General features: G+C 47.5%; 1 protein-coding gene across 23 annotated transcripts in view; it reads right to left on the reverse strand.

Annotated features, from left to right (window-relative positions):
• Window positions 1-2,126: 2,126 nt before the first annotated feature.
• Window positions 2,127-19,456, reverse strand: part of DNM1 (dynamin 1) — a 64,744-nt gene continuing 47,414 nt past the window's right edge. For 4 of the 23 annotated variants that reach the window (XM_050320244.1, XM_050320243.1, XM_050320239.1 and 1 more), the window contains 7 exons: window positions 15,904-16,013; window positions 15,200-15,311; window positions 13,990-14,001; window positions 12,557-12,727; window positions 12,141-12,382; window positions 11,538-11,756; window positions 4,083-4,217 (listed from right to left, as the gene is read on the reverse strand). In XM_050320244.1, coding sequence (XP_050176201.1) covers window positions 4,145-4,217; window positions 11,538-11,756; window positions 12,141-12,382; window positions 12,557-12,727; window positions 13,990-14,001; window positions 15,200-15,311; window positions 15,904-16,013 — 939 coding nt within the window. In that variant the 3' untranslated portion in view covers window positions 4,083-4,144. Of the gene's footprint in view, window positions 2,832-4,082; window positions 4,218-8,339; window positions 8,377-9,326; window positions 9,864-11,135; window positions 11,188-11,537; window positions 11,757-12,140; window positions 12,383-12,556; window positions 12,728-13,989; window positions 14,002-15,199; window positions 15,312-15,903; window positions 16,014-19,456 lie in introns of those variants that run through there. The other 19 variants (XM_050320249.1, XM_050320248.1, XM_050320242.1 and 16 more) reach the window with 15 other exon arrangements.

The following is a 19,456-nucleotide window of genomic DNA, read 5'->3' on the forward strand; positions in this document are numbered from 1 at the left end:
TTTCTGGACTCTTAGGGGTTCTAGTTCTCCATCCCTGAGCTTTCCTCTTCTCCCATTTTGGTAAGCAGTGCAGTAGAGGGGTGGAAACCAAGATCCTGTGGCCCAAGTGTAAGTTCCTGGGACACATCATTAAGTGATGTAGCACCTGGCACTGCCTTGAAGCCACAGCCCCGATTCTGAGGAGAAAAACCATGGAGGGAGGAGAGAGCTCCCTGCAGCAGCAGCACAAAGCTGGGTGTGGAAGTGGTGAACTGCATGTGGATATCCTGCAACTGAATTTGCCTTCAGGCAAGAACTGCCTGTTCTGAGGAGGGCAGGTTCAGCATTGGAGTTCTAAGGGAAGCACAGGTGAGGCTGAAGGGACCTGATCATCCCAGCTGTGGGATCGAACACGAGCATGGGCCGGTGCCTGAAGCAGCACCCACCACCTTCCTGTTACCTGTGCAGATGCAGAGGCAAGCACAGAACACACAATCAATTTTTGTGTTTGTTCAACAGGCCAGACCGTTCATTTCTTCATGCCCAAGCTGCTGAAGCTTTACACCAGCCTGACAGAGAGCTTTTCTTCTACTGCCAGAGGCAGATTAAGTGGGGATTGTTGTTTTTTTTTCAAATGGTCCATCTCAGTATTTCCATATACAACTGAAAAAAGAGCACACAGCACACTTAGTGCTTTCCTGTGAGCCCCCAGGGGAAGATGGAAGCTGGTTTTTGAACTCCTTTCACATCAGGGGCAGGAGTGGTGTCAGTCTGTTGTAGCACAAGTGACTGGGCTCCCCAGCTCCCAGCAGTGGGGGTGTGTACATCCTGCATCTGTGTAAAATGCTGTAATATTCCTTGAGGAGACACTAAGCCTGTTGCAATGTTCATGCCTGCTCAGGCTCTTCATAAATCTGTATCATAACTAAGAGGGGAAGGGCTGTGATTTAATACAGAGCATTATTGTAAATGGAATAAATCTTTATTGGGTGTTTAGTGCTGTGAAGGAGAGAGGAGCAGTGAAGAAGGTCTGTGGTCTGTGGCAGAGGTGACTTAATCCTGTTACAAATCTGCTTTCTGAATAAACTTATTCAGAGGGGCACTGAGTAGATGTATTTTTTCTGCACAGATCACCTTGAAATTAGGCCAGAAAAGGGAAGTGAAGAAAGAATTCTTTATTGAAAGCACCTGCCCTGCCAGTGACGAGCTTCCATGAATGTTTTCTGTAGCCAGGCTGCTGCGAGGTTTCTCTTGGCTAACATTTCACATCCAGACCCCACCTTCAGATTCATTTTTTACCTTTTTCCCTTCAGGAGCATTTTCCTGACCTCACCTTTGTTTAGAGTGACCCAAGAGCAGCAACGACTGTTCAGCTGCCACCCAACAGCTTTAAACTGGAGAAGCTGCACTGGCTCTGCACCTCTGATTGGAGGAGAAACAGCAAAATGCTTCTTAAAGGCCACAAGCACCAAACAACAGGAAAGAGCTGCTACACTGGAGAGAGGACACTTTGGACAAGGCTGGAGAGCAGGGGAGAGGATTTATCCTGCCTGGGCAGGGTAGCTGGTATTCTCAGCAGGACAGACTTGACCCCTGACAATCAGATTAGAGGTTTCTAGTTTTGCAAAATAAGGCTCTAATACTGACTTGAATAAAGAAAGAATATTTTTGAATGTAACAGCCCTGTGTGTAACAGCAGGGATAGATGGACCAGGCCCAGTGAGGGGGGAAAAAAAGGACAGGGCAGGGCAAGCAATCCCTATTGCTTCAGTTGTGTGGAAGCTGAAGTTACAACCCATAAAAAAGGCAAGATGGAGATAGGTGGGACAGTCAGGAAGGAATCACTGGGGATGGAGTCTCTTCACTCAACTCCCATCAGTGGCTCCTATGAATAAAATCTTTGAGGAGCTTTTCAAGAAGCAATCTGTGTGCAAAACTCCCACCTTCTGCACGTCCCACCCTGAAGCACCTCCACAAATCTCCTACCAAGGGATTTACCTTCTGCACCTGACAAGCTGTTTCACTCTACTGCAGCTCCTGCAGATCTTCTCCACCTTCCCTATTAGTGACAGCACCTGCTTGCATGTACAGCTCGTTAAACTCTAGGGGATGAAAAGATTAGGTTATAATCAAACACAGCTTGGAAATCACCCAGAGAAAGAGAGATGGTTTTATTCTAGTCGTGGAGACCTTAATTATACAGAAATGAGAGTTTATTTCATCCAATAAACAAGAGTGACAGGTAGATCACAAACTGCATCACAGCTACTACCAGCACTGAGACAGTTCACCCACAAGTCTGGGGTAATACAATAACCCAACTGCACACAGCAGAGAATTTAACAATCAGCTCAAAAACTCAACATTGGGATTTGGTTAACTTTTTGGATGTGTGTGTGTATATATATATGTATATAGATATTCTTTTCCTACTTAAGTATTTCCTAAAATTCACATGGAAGCACAAATGGCTTTAAACACCTGGACATATATAGATTTTTCATCTTATATATATATTTATAGATATTTATAACAGTAAAGATATGTTTTTCATTACTACAATATACTTGTTTAACTCCTTTAAGCAGCTGGGAAGAAAGAAGAAAAAAAAAACAAACCCCAAACAAAAACCCAAACAAAAAAAAACCCCCAAAAAACAGTTTCACTACAATCACATCTGATATGTGTGTGTCACAAATTACAAAGAAAACAAGCCATGTGTGAGATTGGAGTCAGACCATTCCAGGACAGAACAGCTAAGAGCAGGCAAAGAGTCTCAGAGGGAGCAGCACTACATGTCAAATGGTGGTTTTGGGCTCTCCGGGCGGGCGGGACTGGCCTTACCCGGCCGGCTGGAGGTTAAAGACAAGAAAAAACAAAGAAAAAGGAAAAGGGAAAGGGAAGGAAAAGGAGGAGAAGTAGTAAAACAATAGTTAAAATACAGAAAGGAACTGGCATCAGAACAATAGAGGATCCACAACAGAAATTAAGAGCAATAGCACTGAAACGAGAGAACTTCAACGTGAATCAGGCCTGGAGGAAAGCCTGGAACACAGGTGGCTCATTCAGCTCTGGTAGAGACATGACATCTGAGATGTACAGGGTTGATATATTTTTTAATTCTCAAGTATTTTTTTTTTTTTAATACATGTAGCATGAAAAGTAAAAACCAAACCTTAAGATGAGTTGTGATCAACAACGGTTACAAGTTTCCCCAAACACGTACCATCCACATGCAAGAAAAAGGCTACGGAAGAAAGTCACCACAGTACCCCAAAAACACTGAGAGATGTGCTTATTCAAAGCAGAAATATTCTCAACAAAACATCACACAGCGAACTCCCTGAAACATTTGGCTGTCCGTGTGCAAGGGGGGGTGGAGCCAGCGTGTCTAATTCCCCTCACCCTGCTGGGGTGTCAGGAAAGTCAGCCAAAAATGGTGATGCAAGACAACTGCTGGCAGGAGCCAGTGTGTCCCCAGCAGCAATCCCCCAGCCCCGGGGAGCCTCCTGCACGCTGAGGTGTGTGCGCTATCTCAGACTTCACTCGAGCAGGACCAGATCCATTCGTTCCCCCCTTCCTTGATCTCCCTGCCTCGCTTCGATAAAAAGGTTGATTGCACTGTTCCCAACATGAAATTTTGCACCTTAGAAGTCAAACTAATACACAGGACATCTAACCTGCTCCTAACGGTGTCACGTGTTTCGACAGCACGGTTGTGTGTGGTTCCCCCCCAACCCCCCCTCAAGTCACGCTTTTTGTCTTAACTACAAGAAAAGAAAAGAGCTACAGATCAGTCCCGAGTGCTACAACTAAGTGGTGCAGGCAGGACACTTATCCAGGCTAGACCAGGCAGATGGAATTACTGGATGGACAGCCACCACTTGGACTTAGGGGTGTCCCCGTGGCTGATGTCTCCCAGGAGCCTGGGTACTTGAGGGATCCATGCCACGGGATGAAGGCTACTCTACGCTCACAAAGCAATACAGGACGCACGAGCGAAGACGAAGAGCTCGATCACGAGTGTTTTACAGCACACTGGGAAGGGGGTGGCGGGAGGCAGAGGTGTGGGATGGATGAGAGGAGTGACTGTGGCTGAGGAAGGGAGGGTGGGATGGGGAAGCGGCCGGCACGGCGCTCGTCGCCAGCTGTCTACAGCCTCGAGTTATAAATCTAAGAGGGACGGTTCGGCCGGTCGGATTATGGTGGGTCGAGTAGGTGAGGCGGGGCCCCTTCTGCTGTGGAAAAGCAGGAAACAAAAACAAGAGAACACACACCGTGGTTAGCACAGCAGTCGCGGTCACGGTCACACGTGGTGCTTCTCCACCTCGCCGGAGCCAGCGAGAGAACGCGACGTGAGGCGCAAACTCCACGGGGGAGACGCGCCCGGCCCCACACGGGCCTCTCTGCACAGGACATATCACCTGCAAAACAACCCCCCCCCTGCACAGCCAGGTTTGCTTCCCCCTGGAAATTTGGGAGTGCAGAGATTCACTGCCAGTGAGTGCACTGGCTCTGGGCTGAGTGTGGAGAAGCACGGACAACAGTGAGCTCCTGGATCAAGCACATGACGTCACACAGCATGGATGGGGCCCTCAGACGTGCTGCTGGCAGGGGTTTGTGGCTGGTTTGGAGGAGCACCTTCTTCCCCCTGCCCTCCAGGCTACTGCAAGCCTGAGATTCCCTGTTCTGGCACAGGAGAGTGATGCTGGATGTCAGGGCCAAGCTCACCGTTTTGGTTCTCTAGTTCTGGCACTCAGCAAATGCAGCTTCTACTTCAATAAAAGGAGCTTTGGCTACTGCTACTCCCTTCTGTTCCAGCCCTTTTGCTGGTACTTCAGCTACATAATTAAAGTGTTTGCCCTCTGTATGGATTAAGTGTTCTAGACTCTCCTTCCTGTAAGGGACTTGGGTGGGGGGACACCCACAACAAAAAATACAAGACAACACCCCTGCCACGTCTCTCAGCTCATTACTTCAAATTACTTATTTACTTCAGGCTCACACTGCAGGCTTTAAGAAGTCTATAAATAACCATGTGTTCTGTAAGACAGTGAGTCCAATCTGTGGTTTTCCTTTAAAGTGTGCTCCCTGCAGTGTCTGCAGCCTTGAGGGTGTTTCATTAAGAAGAACTAAATTGTTCAGCACCAAGCCAGAGTAGTTTTAAGGTCCAAAGTGCCTGAAATGCAAAGAGCAAAGCCTACAGCATGCAGACCAAACAGAAGGGAGCCCTGATTACACAGGACCAGGTGTCACAGAATTAAAGCCTCAATTCTGCACTGACAAGCTTTAATTTAGATTACAGAGAGTCAATTGACTGCTGGAGATGAAGGCACTCCCCTGACAGTGGGGCTGAGGGAGGGAAGAGGGGCAGAGGAGGGTACTTGCACCAGTAGGCAAGTCTTGTTTTGCACTGACTGCAAATCTGTAATCACACTGGTACCAGAGGAGTTATACCCCTATAAACTGAGGCAAGTTCCATCATCTTAGCAAATAAGCCAGAACAATTCTCCAGTCCTGTTTATTAAACCTCAGCAGAACTTATTGCTCCAGATCTATTAAGCCCCAGATCTCAAAACAATTACAACCACTTGTCCCTTGCCTCGGGAAATGATACATAAAAATAAAAAAGCTTCAGACAGTAAAGCCACTTTCACATGTTATTATTTCCTTGACTGAAAATGTCAATGGGGACTGCAAGACCCCACTGTCAGCACGGCAATCAAGTTACTGCTCCTGTACAGCAAGTAACAGTGGGACTGATATAACCCAGAAATCACAATCACCTTGGAAGGATACTGAAATAATACTATTGTCCAGAAGCCAAAACTGCCATGGGATGTTACAGCTGGGGAATCTGGGACCCTGAGCTTAATGATGGGTGGGATCTGTGCGTTATCTCTAAGGGTGCTCACAGTGTAAGTGCAGCCACACCAACCCTTTGATGGCTTCTACTCTCAGTGGAACAGCAACAGCACTTGAATTAAAACCTTTCAGAACTTCAGCTCAAGCTTTAGTGAGATGCTGCTGCACCCTCACATGTGTCAGTGGGCATTTCTTGAGAAGGCTGAAGGACCGTTTGCATTTCAGGAGTTTGGACAGGCTGTGCTAAAAGCCTCTGGGGGGTTCCATGAAAAGGATGCTTGAAGTCACCAGATTATGTCATGTGTTCTGGCAAGAGTGGCCACTTGAAGCACAAGTAATTTGCAAGTGGATGGGCTGCTTTTTCATAATGTCCTATAACTGATTTTTGCAGACACTTATTCCTCTCAGCACTCAAAGTATTTCAGAGGGAGGGGCTGTCACTTTTTAAATTTACAGGTTTTGTTTTTCCTGAAGTTTTCTGGAGATGTTTGCAGAATCTGCCTGGTATGGTTAGAAAAGGCTGAAAACTGTTTCCCAGCACCAAAAGGGACAGGGAGGTCTCTCAGGGAACATCTACCCCTGAAATGCTCCTTCAGTCTGACTTCATTGCTAGCCAAGCCTTTCTCTACCATTGAAAAGTCACTTTCCTCTGTCAGGACAAGGAACAAAAGTTTTGCTCACAGGGGAGTCTGTGACTGTCTCCAGTATATGAAAAGGAAGATCTGAGTCCTGGCAGGAGCCCAAGGAGATGAGTTACAGTGACTGTCACATTCTATGAAGTCAGAATTTCAGGCCATACCCAGAGAGAACACTGAGCTAATCACACCAGGGACCACTGGGCTAAGAGGGAGTTCTGCTGATAAAGATCTAACAGAGGTGATAAAACACTACATTTATTCCCTTGGATTGCAAAAGGTTTTGGGTGTAATTTTTTGGGTTGCTTGGGTGGTTTTTTTTTTGTGTTGTTTTGTTTTTTCATTTTTATTTCCTTGGTGCTCTTTATGCCAGATCAAGAACAGAACACCCCATAAGAGCGAGTCCCAGAACGAGGCACAGACAACAGCAAGGCTCCCTCCCGAGGCTGCTCACCAGGATGCACATCTCCAGGGCTGCCAGGGATGCCTGCAGTAGGCAGAGTAGGGGAGGAAACTGCTGATTGCTCCAGCACCTCTGCAGTGTGTCATCAGTGAGGAGGGCTGAGGGATGACGTCCTCAGAGATGCCAATCATGAGCAATCACTGCATGGGTTGGATGTGATGTGGCAGCTCTCAGCTCTAACCGCAGTTATCTGCAGCAGTGACAGACACCATCTACTGCAGGATGGGGGCTGGCTCTGACCCCTGCCCTGGAACAGGGGCTTGAATGACTGCTTGTCCTATTAAGGCAGGATTTCAGCACATGCCCCTCATCCCCAGTTCTCTCCGCCACGACCAGCAGCAAAGGGAGTCTGCAGGAGCTGCTGCTGCCCCACTCTTGTCACAAAACAGCCACAGAGAGAGGAAGAAGGAGCCCAAAAACACCCCACACCTGCCCTGTTCTGCCCTCTGTCAATAAGGACTGGAGGTTCCAAGGAAAAGACCTGGGAGAATTTGCTGATGTCCCTCTTCAAGTCCCCACTCAGCATGAGCAGGGAGAGTTGTACACAGCACGAACACACACCTGCCCCAGCACCCTGCACTGAACCACTACAACCAGCAAAAGGCAGGGACAGAGAGGGAAGGAAAACAGGCAGGAGCTCAGGGCAGAGTGTCTGGGAGGGACACAGATCATTAAACCCTTCCTGGTGCAGGGGCAGGAGGCAGAGGAGAGAAGGCAGTTTGAACAGAAGCAGAAGAGTAACCCAGAAGGTAAAGGGTCAAGGGGAGAACAAGCAAAGGGAGTTCACTTCTAACTGATGGTGGGACACAAGGAGAACAGGGAACATTCAATGTCAGAGTCACCCTGCACTCAGACATGGAAGTCCTGATATTAATGACCCAAACTCCTCGACTTCCACAAGCACCAGGGACACAGGGAGGATGGGAGCACTTCTCCAGCCAGACATTAGAATGTAAGTAGAGGAGTCTGAACTAACAGCTCCCCAAGCCTCTGTCTTGATCCTAACACAGCTGACAGACCAAATCATAGCAGAGTTTATTCAGCTGATCTCCCAGTCAGTGTGGATATAAGCCAAATGAAAGACACAGAGTTTGGATGATGCCAGAGCTCATCTCCCCATCCCACATCATCATCTGTGTAGAAGCAGAGAAAGGGCCCTCTGGTGACCTTAAATCAGGTACTGAGGCTTTCCCAGCTCCTGCAGCTCAAGCAGCTGCTCTGTCTCTGATCAGCCAGTTTTTCTGTTCAAGACTCCTCCCCTTCTGAGATCCTGGCAGAGGTGGTTCATTGGACAAGGGACTCTGTCACTAACACAAGGACTGGGCAGCAGAGGTGAGCTGCAGAGTGATGGGGGGGACACAACGGCTCATGCATCGCAGGGGGAGTGCAGAACGTACCGTGGCTGCCAGTCCTCAGGGGTCACTGATAGTGATTCTGAAAGACAACACGAAATCAACAGGGCAGTTCAGACAGGTCAAGGCAGAGGCCACACAGACTGTCAGGAAGGTGGGACAGACACATGTGCTTCGCACAGACACACAGCCACACGGCCCCCTCCAGAACACAGCACGAGTGTGCACTGCTGGGTGGGACTGCACACACACACACACTCAGAGCCTCATCTCTGCACACAGCCAGACCCAGTGGTGCACAGGGGCGTGTCAAAACCCATCTATCTGTTCACACACTCACCCACCAGGTCCCTCACACACCCAGGCTGACGTCCATACCAGTGTTACACCTATGACTCAGCACCCACCAGCTGGGCACGGGTAGCTGGGCTTGTCTCCTCCTGAGCATTCCTATTTTCTGCCCACATTAAATGCTAGAGTTGAAGCAAACAGCTCAGGAAAGAGAGATAACCTGCAGTCCAGAGCACTACCCAAAAAGACATGAAGGTAAAAGCTTACATTTTGAAGGTCATGAGATCAGCTACTCCAACCTCTTGAATAATTTGAGTCATACATCTGTGTGAAGTTATTGCTCAAAGTGATGCTGACCCCTCAATATCCTTTTCCTTAGATGTACCAAAAAACAGAGAACCCATTAATGCCTTCAACACTTTTTTTTTTCAACGGTTAAGTCATTCTCACTTAAACTTTCTTATTTCTCCTTCAAGCTTGCCTAAGCTCCCTCATCTACAGTTTTTACCAAACTGTTTTAAACCCGAAGAGCCTAAATATCTGGAGGAATAATTTCACAGATTTCTTCCCCAGGTCAAATACTGAACTCAGTCCTTCATTGCACACAGATAGGACCTTGGATGGTTTGTAGGTTTCAACTCCCAAAATTCCGTATTTGGCAATAGGGACTTCCACAGCAGACTGAAGAAATGCTAAGTACAGAGGCAGGATGGCAAGCCTTGCTTTAAGTGTCCTTAACTATATGCAGGAAAACCTTTCTGTGCATAAAAAAAAAAAAAAAATGGACCATGTGGTGTTTATATGTGAGGACATGTGTCTATACACTCATGTTTATGAGAAAGGAGCAGAGTGACACTTGTGTGAGTTGATCATTCACAAAATCAGACGCTCAAACCAGAGGCACAAAACTGCCAAACTTCCACGCAGGCATCAGTGTGCACACAGAGTACACCCAGCCACCACCAGGCACCTGAGGTCACTCCACAACACCAGCTCCCACAGCCCACTCACACCCCACAAGAGCTTTGTTCCTCTCTCACACACACACTCACTACACAGCCTGGTTAGCAAGGGAAAGATGGGTATTAAAAAAGCGACAATGGAGATGGCATTCGTTCACCCATGGCAGAAGGACCCGAGTCCAAGTGCTAGCAGGGAACATTCTTATTCTATATACAGGAGAGGAAGAGAAAGAGTCCCTTGTCATTGGAAATTCTCCATTCATCAGTGAACTCAAATGACAAGCTGGTATCAGGATCCGGAGGAGTCTATGAACAACTGGAAGAATCAGAGAGGGGGGGATCAGAGAATGAGCATCACACTTCAACAGCTTCTGGAATTACATTCTCAACTCCAGATCAGGGCAGGCAGCTGCATGCAATCCAACCTACCATCTCTCCTTCTAAACCAAGGGGTTGCTCAGTTAAGCATGAAACCCTTCCCTCCTCTTCTCTAGTGCTGCTCCCTACCTTCCCCTAAACCCTTCCACCTTCATGCAAAAGGCAGAAAAGCCATTAAGATAAGCTGTGACAGCTTTCTTCAAAAAAAAAAAAAAAAGCCAATCAGTTTGAGCCCATTTGGGGAATCCTATCATGATGGTCAGGTATATAGAATATTTTTCATGAGTGAAGAAATGAAACTGGGTGAAAGGAAGAAGATGGGAGACAGAAAGAAGCAGAAGTATATTGAAAACAAAGCCACAAAGAAATAGCACATGGAAAAGCAGGGTCACAAGGAGCAAGAGCCAAAATCCAGAGCAGAAGCATGCTGACATCCAAAGGTGCCACCACAGTCTCTGGGGCAGCACTGAGGGATGTGGGGACACGTTACTGTGGGAGCTGCATCAAGGTGCATAGGAAGGACTGGGGCAGAGGCACCAAGAAAGTAAAACCATTTGCACCCACCAGAGTCAGAAACTGGTCTATAAACCTCTCTGAACTCATCCTCCTCTAGGCCAACTGCAGCCTGGCAGGGAACGCCTCCCTCCAAACAGGTACCAAGTATGAGCTGGGGCACTGCTGCAGGAGGATCAAACCCCCTCTGCCACACATCATCTCCACCCATTGACAGGCTGGGTGTTTCCACAGAAAACGGCCAGGTTTCAGACCTGTGCCACCAGCACCCCTGGAGAGGTGTTTTCCACTGTGGAAGTGTTCCCTCTGGCATGTCACTGGGGAGTTTCTGGTTATGTTTGTTCTTTACATTACAATTACCTTCTCTGCCTCAAGGGAGACTAAGTACCCAACATAAAAGCATTCCTGGTTCCAGACTGCTTCCCAAGTCCTGGTCAGGAACACGTGCTCAGCTGCACAGGGGATAATCCCTTATTACTATGTTGAAGTGTGTCTGAAGTAACTGAACAGGAAAGGAAATGAGTTTTCTAATGGGAAAGCAAAGCTGTGTGATTTGAACCCCCTAGACTGGAAAATGTTCCAGTTGATTACAGAAGCAACACAATTGCCTAAGAATTCATTTCCCTGCCAGTGATACTGTGACAGTGTCGTAGCCAAAATGCAACTCAAGAGCTTTGATGAAGGTCTTCCAACTCACCTTGAAGAACTCTGGGCCAGGAGAAAAGGGGCAACTTCAGACTTTGGGAGCCCTACACAGAGGGGAATGTCACTTCAGTCCTGTGATTTATCTGGTGACCAGAGGCATTGGTACAATTGCTTTAAAGCCCTCAGGTACAAGATTCTCTCCCCCATTTTTACAGAGAGAAGCAGCTGCCCCTCTGTTTCTGAAAGCTGCCTTGGCATTGCCTCATCTGTACCATGAAATCTCAGTGGAAAAAACCATGCTCCTGCCTCTGGACACAATTCAAATATCCAAAGGCTGTACCCACACCATGCACTCCGTTCTCCTCCCATGGCTCAGGCAGGCCAAGCGCTGCCAAGGCTCCTACTCAAAACCAGAACACGTCCCACCTGCGGGGAGCAGCGTGCCAGGACTTACCTGGGAACACCAGGAGGAGCACGATTAGGCCGAGAAGGAACCTGAGGTGGGGGCCCGAAGGGATCAGGAGAGGCACCTGGCCTGGAGGGCACAGGGGGGGCACCACCCAGCGTGGACCCACCAGCAGGAGGTGGCCCAGGAGCTGGTCCGCGAGACCCAGGCCTGGCGGGCGGCACTGCCGGAGCTCTCCTCTGCGGAGTGGGGCTGGACGTGGGAGACCTGCACAACAAACAGAGGCAGCCAACTGCAACAACAGGCCTGGGATCCCTCTGCCCTGTCAGGTCCCCACATGCTCTGCCTTCAGTGTCCCCTCTTCAGCTTCACATCACTTTACAACCCCTCCTTTGCCTTTCAAAAGCCACGCCAGGCTCCAGGTTGCCTGCAGAGCTACATCAACCCCCTCCAGCCTAAGGGTTAGGAATGTCCCAACACCTCTGTGAAGACACAGCGGCCCTACGTGGCCCTTGGAGCCTCCCAGCAGCAATCCCCAGGGCTCTTCATCCACAGGGAGAAGAGGGGGAGAGGAGGACTCCCTGTCTCGGCAGGAGGCTCTGAAGAGGCGTCAGGCAGGGCTGCGGGGCTCTCCCCCTGAGCCTCAGGTACCTGCGTCCGGACGGTACGCTCTGCACCTGCAGCCAGGAGTCGTCCACCGGTGGGGGCATGGGGGTGCTGATGGTGCTGGTGTTGATGTCCCCGATGATGTTGAGGGCCTCCTTCAGGGCGTGGTACATGCGCAGCATCTCGTCGCGCCGCTGGGCCTGCTCTGCCGACTCCTCCATCAGCGTGTTTTGGTCACCGCACGAGTACAGGTTCGCCAGCAGCTCCGAGTGGATGAAGTCCTTGGTCTGTAAACGGGCACAGAGAGGGAATCAGTTTCCACCATTTACCCCCCCCAACACTCCTAACTAATTCTGTCCCCACCTCTTCCTCCTTCCCGTTTTTCTTCATTCTTTCTCTCCCTGCCTATTTTCCCCCTTCCTTTTCCCCCGTCTCTCCACTGACCACAGTGTGATAAGTACATTGTTTATCATGAGGTGCATGATTGTCTTCGGCATGAGGTCTCTGATGGTTTTGTTGACAATTGCCATGTAGGAATCCACCAGGTTCCTGATCGTTTCCACTTGTCTCTCCAGCTGAGGGTCCATGGAGTGCATGAAACTGTCTCCTCCATTCTCCTCTGCCTCACTGGCCTGCAGAGAAAAGGAGAAACAGATTGGTTCTTCAAATGCAACAAAAGAATTAACTTTTCATGAGAGATGAGAGAAGAATAGAAGGGAACAGGCAGGAAAGCACATGCAATAAATAAAGCTTATTTAAACTTACATTTTGAGCTGTGATTTTCAATTCACAGCTCAGTTTGTACAGACTTCTCCAGTTCAGATCTGAGGAGCTTTAGCAATAAAGCTGCTCTTTTAGTAGAAAGTTATTAAACAAAGGTGAAAGGCAACAGGGACCCCTGACCAGCATCCACAGGTTATGCTCTAGTGCATACTCAAAGCTGTATTATTACTTTTAATGCTTATAGCTTCCTGAAAGGTTCTTCATCTGACCTGGGTTTTCCATGCCCAGGTTAAGGCCCAAGAATCACTCACCATAAATTAAGCCTCACAGGCTCTCTGACAACGCTACATCTTTATCCTCATTATACAGATGAGGAAACAGATACAGAGAGGTGAAGTAACCACCCGTCTCAGCTGACCACGATAACCCAGAAAACTTTCCTGATCACTTCAGCTGTAAACCCTGCACTGTAAATTACAATTAGCTTTTATTTCAGGCCAAGCAGATGAATCTCCTCCTGTCTGCCTGAAACACACTGTTTGTTCTGTAAGGCAAAACCTGGACTGTGCTGTTTGACAGCGAGCAATCTCCAAGGCTCATCCATTGGGGATCCATTTCAAAGCATCCAAGCATGAGAGAGTGCTGCCCTCCTCAGTGCTTATTTAAAACCCCCCTTGATTGTATAATGAAACACCTTTGTTTTAAACTGCCCTAGTCTGAACAATCTGCAGCCAGGTAGGAAATGGCTCCTCTTTTGTTTTGGGGACCAAAATATAGGAGAAAGGGCAAATTCTTTTTTCGTTTGAGCTTTTCCTGAGAAGATCTTACATAACGAAGGAATGCAAGGTCTCAGTGGGAAACAAAGTAAAGGAAGTGGATGTCAAGCAGGACAACTCAAAAAGAAAAAAAAACCAACAAAAGAGGGTAAAAAACCCCCCCAAAAATAAGCTTGCACCAAGATTCAGAAGTCATACAAAAAGGAGGGATAAAAAGAAAAAAAGGAAAACTCAAACCAAGAACTGAAACAGACAGCAGGAATCCAGCAGAGGGGACAAAGAGGGAGAAGAAGCAAATGCCTCTCAGGAAATGGTGACAAAAGGAATAAAAAAAGTGAGAGAACTATCTGGTGAGAGCACCAGGAGGCAACACAGGCAGAGAGGGTCAGACTTACTTTGTCCTTGTCCTGGCAGGCCAGTTTGAGCATACGTGGAAAAAAATTAAAACAAAAAGGGACAAAAAATGAAAGATGACTTTTAGTTGGTCTCAGAATTTGGTGAAGATCCCATAATAGAACTGACAAGCAAAAGACCAATCCCACTAAAAGTACATCGATACCTCTATTACCCTGGAAGAGGAGCAAGCGAACTGTTTAGCTAAACTGAAAATCAAAATGGGATGTTCTGTAAAGGAAACCATATTGTTATCAACAAAGGGCAATTTACTTACCTGCAATGTCTACCTGTCATTCCTTACATGGGGTTTTGGGACAGGGATCAGTGTTCCCATGTCATCCCCCCCCCAACTTGCACACCAATAGGTGGCACATGGCCACCTATCTGAACTCATGTCATTGTTCAGCTCCAGTCCCTAATCCTCTTTTTTTAATATCATATCAGTTTGTTAGGAAGTGCTTTAAGGCAAAGCCCACAATATTCAAGTGTAAAAGGAAAGATGAATGCAAGAAATCTATTAGAAGTAGCAAATACAACCAGAAAAACAATTATCACTTTTCTAATGGGAAAACTATTTATAGCAGCTTCCTCTCATGCAGGAACAGGAAAGGCTTTGAACAGAAACAAATACCACAGTTGTGTAGGATATACTTTTAAAGCAGAGCAAAATGCTGACAGTGAGTGCTGTGGGACAAGGGGAAGACAAGAGATAAGAGTTCTTGCCAAAGTAGCATAATTAGGGTATCTACCAAGCAAAAGAAAACTTCCAGAAACATCCCTTCCTAATTGGTTGGAGGAAGGAATGGGACAACAACTGCTAAGCCAGGAAGTTCCTAACAAGGCTGTAGAGTAAGTGTTACCAAAAGGGAATGGTGCTTTGCTCAGTGGATACATATCAGTGCTCAGGTAGTTAAATGTCACCTTTATATTGGGAATTTAATGCCCACAAAACAAGACAGCTAGAGGGGTTTATCAGTGCAGACTTCTACTTCACCTTCCCTCAGAAGCTGCCAGCCACTTTATGCCAAACTTCCTTAAAGGAAGCGCCAGGACACATCAAAAAATTTTATTTTGTTCTAAAAGATTCTCAGCTCAGGATAAAAAAAAAATTCAACTTCCACAGACTTCTTTTTAACACAGGGAATGCAGTTATCCTTCTTCAGACACACACTGTGCTCCTCCCCATGCCATTATTGTGGCTGAACTCACCCCGACACGCTCTGGGTACACTCCTGCACGGAGGAAGGAGGCCTTCCAGCTGTCCACCTCCTCCTGGGTCTCACAGGCCAGCTCCAGCTGCCGGTAGTCCTTGTAAACATTCCTGGAAAGACACACCTTTCATTATTCCCCAGTGCAACTCAAGAGGTTTGCCCGTATTCGACAAAGAGAGCAGGGAATCCTCCTGTCATTTTAAGTCATTCCCTTGTTAGGATCCTCCTGAGGGCGCTGCAAAAGGGAAAGGGAATTAATTTTTTTGAGCTAGTTTGACTGTCCTCAAAATCAGTTGTGTGTTTCAACAGGGCCTGGAAGAGTTTCCTTTTCAATTCTGTTCACTGCTGGACTTCTCCAGCCATCCTGGGGGCCCCTGGCTCCTGTGCCTTTCCCCAGTTACTCACCAAGAACACTGTGATCATAAATACACATCCCAGAGCCAGGTAACCACACCCAAGAGCTGAAGGGCATGGTCACACCACAAGCCATGCACTGGCAAAAAAAAATGGTTCATATCTGTAAGACCAGAAGGAATGAAGTCAAGACTCTTAAGGAAGTCCCCCCATCTCCTTCAAAAATTACTGTCCTGAAAGGATACACAGATATTTCCTGGACAGCTGCCCAAACACACTCATCTCTACTCTCTCCTATCTAATATTATATAAATCCTGTCCCTACTTTCAGCAGGATGGGAGCAATACCTCTGTTCAGTGTTGAAGAGAGCAAAGATGTGCTTGCTAGACATGAAGCCCTTCTCCACATCTCGCAGTTTCAGGTTATCCACGGGTAACATGTACTTCTTCTCCTTCTCCTGGAAAGGGAATTGGGAACACAGTCACTCACTGCTCCAGAAAAGCCTCTACTCTGCCAAGAGCATCAGCCACACAGCCCCCATATCATCAGCGAGGCATCCTCAAAGCCAGGCCCTCTGTTCCCTGCAGTCTGTGGGAGAAGAGGACCTCATACTCTGAATGATTAAAAGCTCAAGAAATGGGCACTCTACCATTGGTGAATGGTAAAAACCTGAAATTCAGTGCCCAGGCTCAGACAGAGCAAATGCACCCCCAACCTTCCAGCCATCTCCAGCTAAACTGAGAACAAGGCCAACCTTCAACAACAATCCAAACACCAACCTCTATTTTTGACCCTAATTATCATCTTCATTTAAAAAATCACCAAAAACCAAACAAAAACCAAACCCCACAACAACAAACAAAACCCACAAACCAACCACCCCCACACACTCAAAACCAACCAACAAACAAACAACAAAACAAAACACCTCCAAAAAAACCCCAACCAAAACTCGATCTAAATTTTTACATTTGCAATCAAGTCAGAAATCATTCTCCATTCTTAGTCTTAGATCTGGATCTACAGCAAATTAATGGGAGTTTGATTTAAAGCCCCCATTTGGAGCATCCTGTTCCAGCTGGGAATTATACCCCAACACAACAAGAGAGGGAGCCCTCACACTGGTCTCCAAAAGGCAGAATGCAGCTACCCAAGACTAGAACAAAAACAGAGTACACTTCTGTGTGCAAGCAAGCACGTGTGACTGTCCCCTTGTGAGGTCTGGTGTGTTTGTAGACCTTTCTTGGCAGGAAAAAACAAAACACGATCGCTCTCAGGGGAAACAGAACGGAAAACAAAGATGGTCAGGGAACAGAGATCCTGAAGAGCTGGCCAGGAAGGACAGGCAGGGCAGAGCAGCAGGTAAAGGTGACAGAGCTGCTGAGCTCAAACACCCTGAGGATGGCAAATCCAGCCTAACCTCCTCTTAAGCTTTAGTTGAACTGACTTGAGATGGTTAAGGATACCAGCACTTCACAGTTCAGAGATAACCCAGAGATCAAACCATACAAAGATCAATCCAGTACAAAATGTGTGCAACAAGAACATCCCAAAAACCAGCAGCTAGAAAATAGAAGAGATCACTTGGGCAGCTGCCAGACTCTCAGACACGCCAGGCCACGAAAGCAGGAGAGCTTTTCCAAGCACATTTCCCTGGGCTTTTTAATACTGCTGATGAGTTTTGATTAGATGTGGGCACAGGTTTCTGATGGGCACACACACTCCTCTCAGCCAGGTGCTGGTGGTCTCTGAGCCACACAGACCACTTCAGGTTCTGCAAGCCACAAACAGCTTCCAGCTTTCTATTACTCTGGGTTATTACTGTGCTGATTCAGGCTGAACCAGTGACCTAGAAGTGAAGTAAACCAACTGCTGAGTCCCTGGGCAAGCCAGACCATCCCTACTGCAGTCTCACTTAACTGGACCTCCCTGCCCAGTCTCTGGGTTAGTAAAAAAAAAAAAAAAAAAAGAAAAAAAACTGTTGTTAAAACTGACTGAGAAAAATCTTCTGCATTAGAACCACAGAATTCCACAGAAATTTCGCAACGGTGTCATTCTTCAGGAAAGGAAGTCAAAAGTTAAGGGAATTCCGTGTCCCAGATATGGAAACAACACACTCCTTGCCAGAGTTTCAACTTTCACCCCTTCCAAGCTCTCACATAAATGCTGCCACGTGACCAAGACAACACTATCTCCACATGCTGATCTTTCCCTACACCACAGGAAAGACACAAATATCTGTCTGCCAGCACGAAAATATCAGTGCTGGACTCAGAGGCAGCAAGAGCAATCAAATGGAGGACACTGGCACAAGAAACCCCAAAGCCAGATGCGCTGCAACGAGCCCCTGCAGCTCCCCATCTCCCCACACCTCCCCCTTCCCAGTCCCCCTCCTCAGCCTTTCCAGCTTCTCAGTTTTCAACCCAGCCTGTTTTATATCAACACTCTGACTTCATTTCCTGAATGTAGAGACAGGAAAGTGTGGAACGAGCTGCCAAGGGCTGAGCCTCTCCAAACTCTGGCTGAGCCCTCTGCCCATATGTTAGCAATCTGGCAGTATGTGCTATGGCTGAGCAGCATCCTGGCCAAGAGGGGAAAAGGGCTTCTCTCTCTCTCTCTCTCTTGCTTTCCAGGCTTGGAATGGAGGCAGGGAGGAGAGGGAAGAGCCAGCACATGGCGAAATGGGAAAGTAGCTTGTGAAATACTATATTCAAATGTCTGATCCCAAGAGGGTTAGGTTGCTCGTATCTCCCCTCATTGATAAGAAAAGTGGGGGAAAAACTCAGGTAAAACTCTCCCTCAGTAGCAGAGTACATGTTATGTAAAATGTCCTTGCTGGCTGTGAGTTAATCTGTAGAGCCACGAGGCCAAGGAGAGGAGGTGGAGTGGTAGAAGCCCCCAGAGTGTACAAAGCAGAAGATGGTGCTCAGTGTTGGCTGGGGAATGTTGTAGGCACAGGGTCAACTACCCCTCCTCAGGGCTGCTCCCAACAGGAGTCCCACTGCCTGCATGGAGACCTGCAGGAAGAGATGGCTGCGAGCTCCTTGCACAGGCAGGATCAGTGCCAGAGGATTATTCCCCCGCCCCCAGCACAGTGCAGATCCAGCCATATGGCTCTGTGCTTTGCATCCACCACAGAAAGAAAATACACTTCTCTTCCAGGAAGCCAACCAGGATCCATCAGCCATTCCAATCGTGGGGTGGAATGCACGCTAACTGGAGGAAAAAAGGGGATGCTGCAGTTGCAGCCTGATATTCCAACATCCTTACTGGTGCTGCACATGGGTTTTGGCCACATGCAGCAATGGTTTGCACTATCACCTGAATTATTTGTTGCTACCCTGTAGGCAATAACCCACAAGAAGTTGACAGAATCCAGCAGGCAGCAAGCCAGCCTGACTCCAAGCATTCCCTCCGTTCGCCTGCACTGCCTCAGCAGCAAGGTAAATTTTCCTGCTCTTGGATACATGTGAAACGAAGCCAACAGATGCTTGTGTGGGCTCCCCTAAGGTTGGAAATTGGCACTCGCAGCACAAGAAAGTAATTGGTAGAATTATTAGGTCTCAGTTTGCATTTGGAGCACAAATAAACTAATTAAAGGTTTCCCTGGAGCTGTTATGACAAACACCTTCTTCTGCACAGAGATGGGGGTCTGTGGATATGGGAGAAGGCATTGCCATTGTTTTAACTGGGGGCTGTGTGAAATTAGGAGAAGTTCATCTTGCTTAAACCTCTTAATCTCCTTTCCTTCTTGTAAGATGTAAAGCACTACTGGTAAACAAACCTGCCCCAGAGATGACTGGAGTTTCAGTCAAGTCATTTGTGTTAAACACACGCACAGCATTTTGGGAATTTCAGTAATAAAACTCTACTCAAATGGACAAACATTAACATCATAAT

This window comes from Myiozetetes cayanensis, unplaced genomic scaffold (assembly GCF_022539395.1).
Source record: "Myiozetetes cayanensis isolate MyiCay16 unplaced genomic scaffold, myiCay2020 scf23, whole genome shotgun sequence".
Classification (NCBI taxonomy): Eukaryota; Metazoa; Chordata; class Aves; order Passeriformes; family Tyrannidae; genus Myiozetetes; species Myiozetetes cayanensis.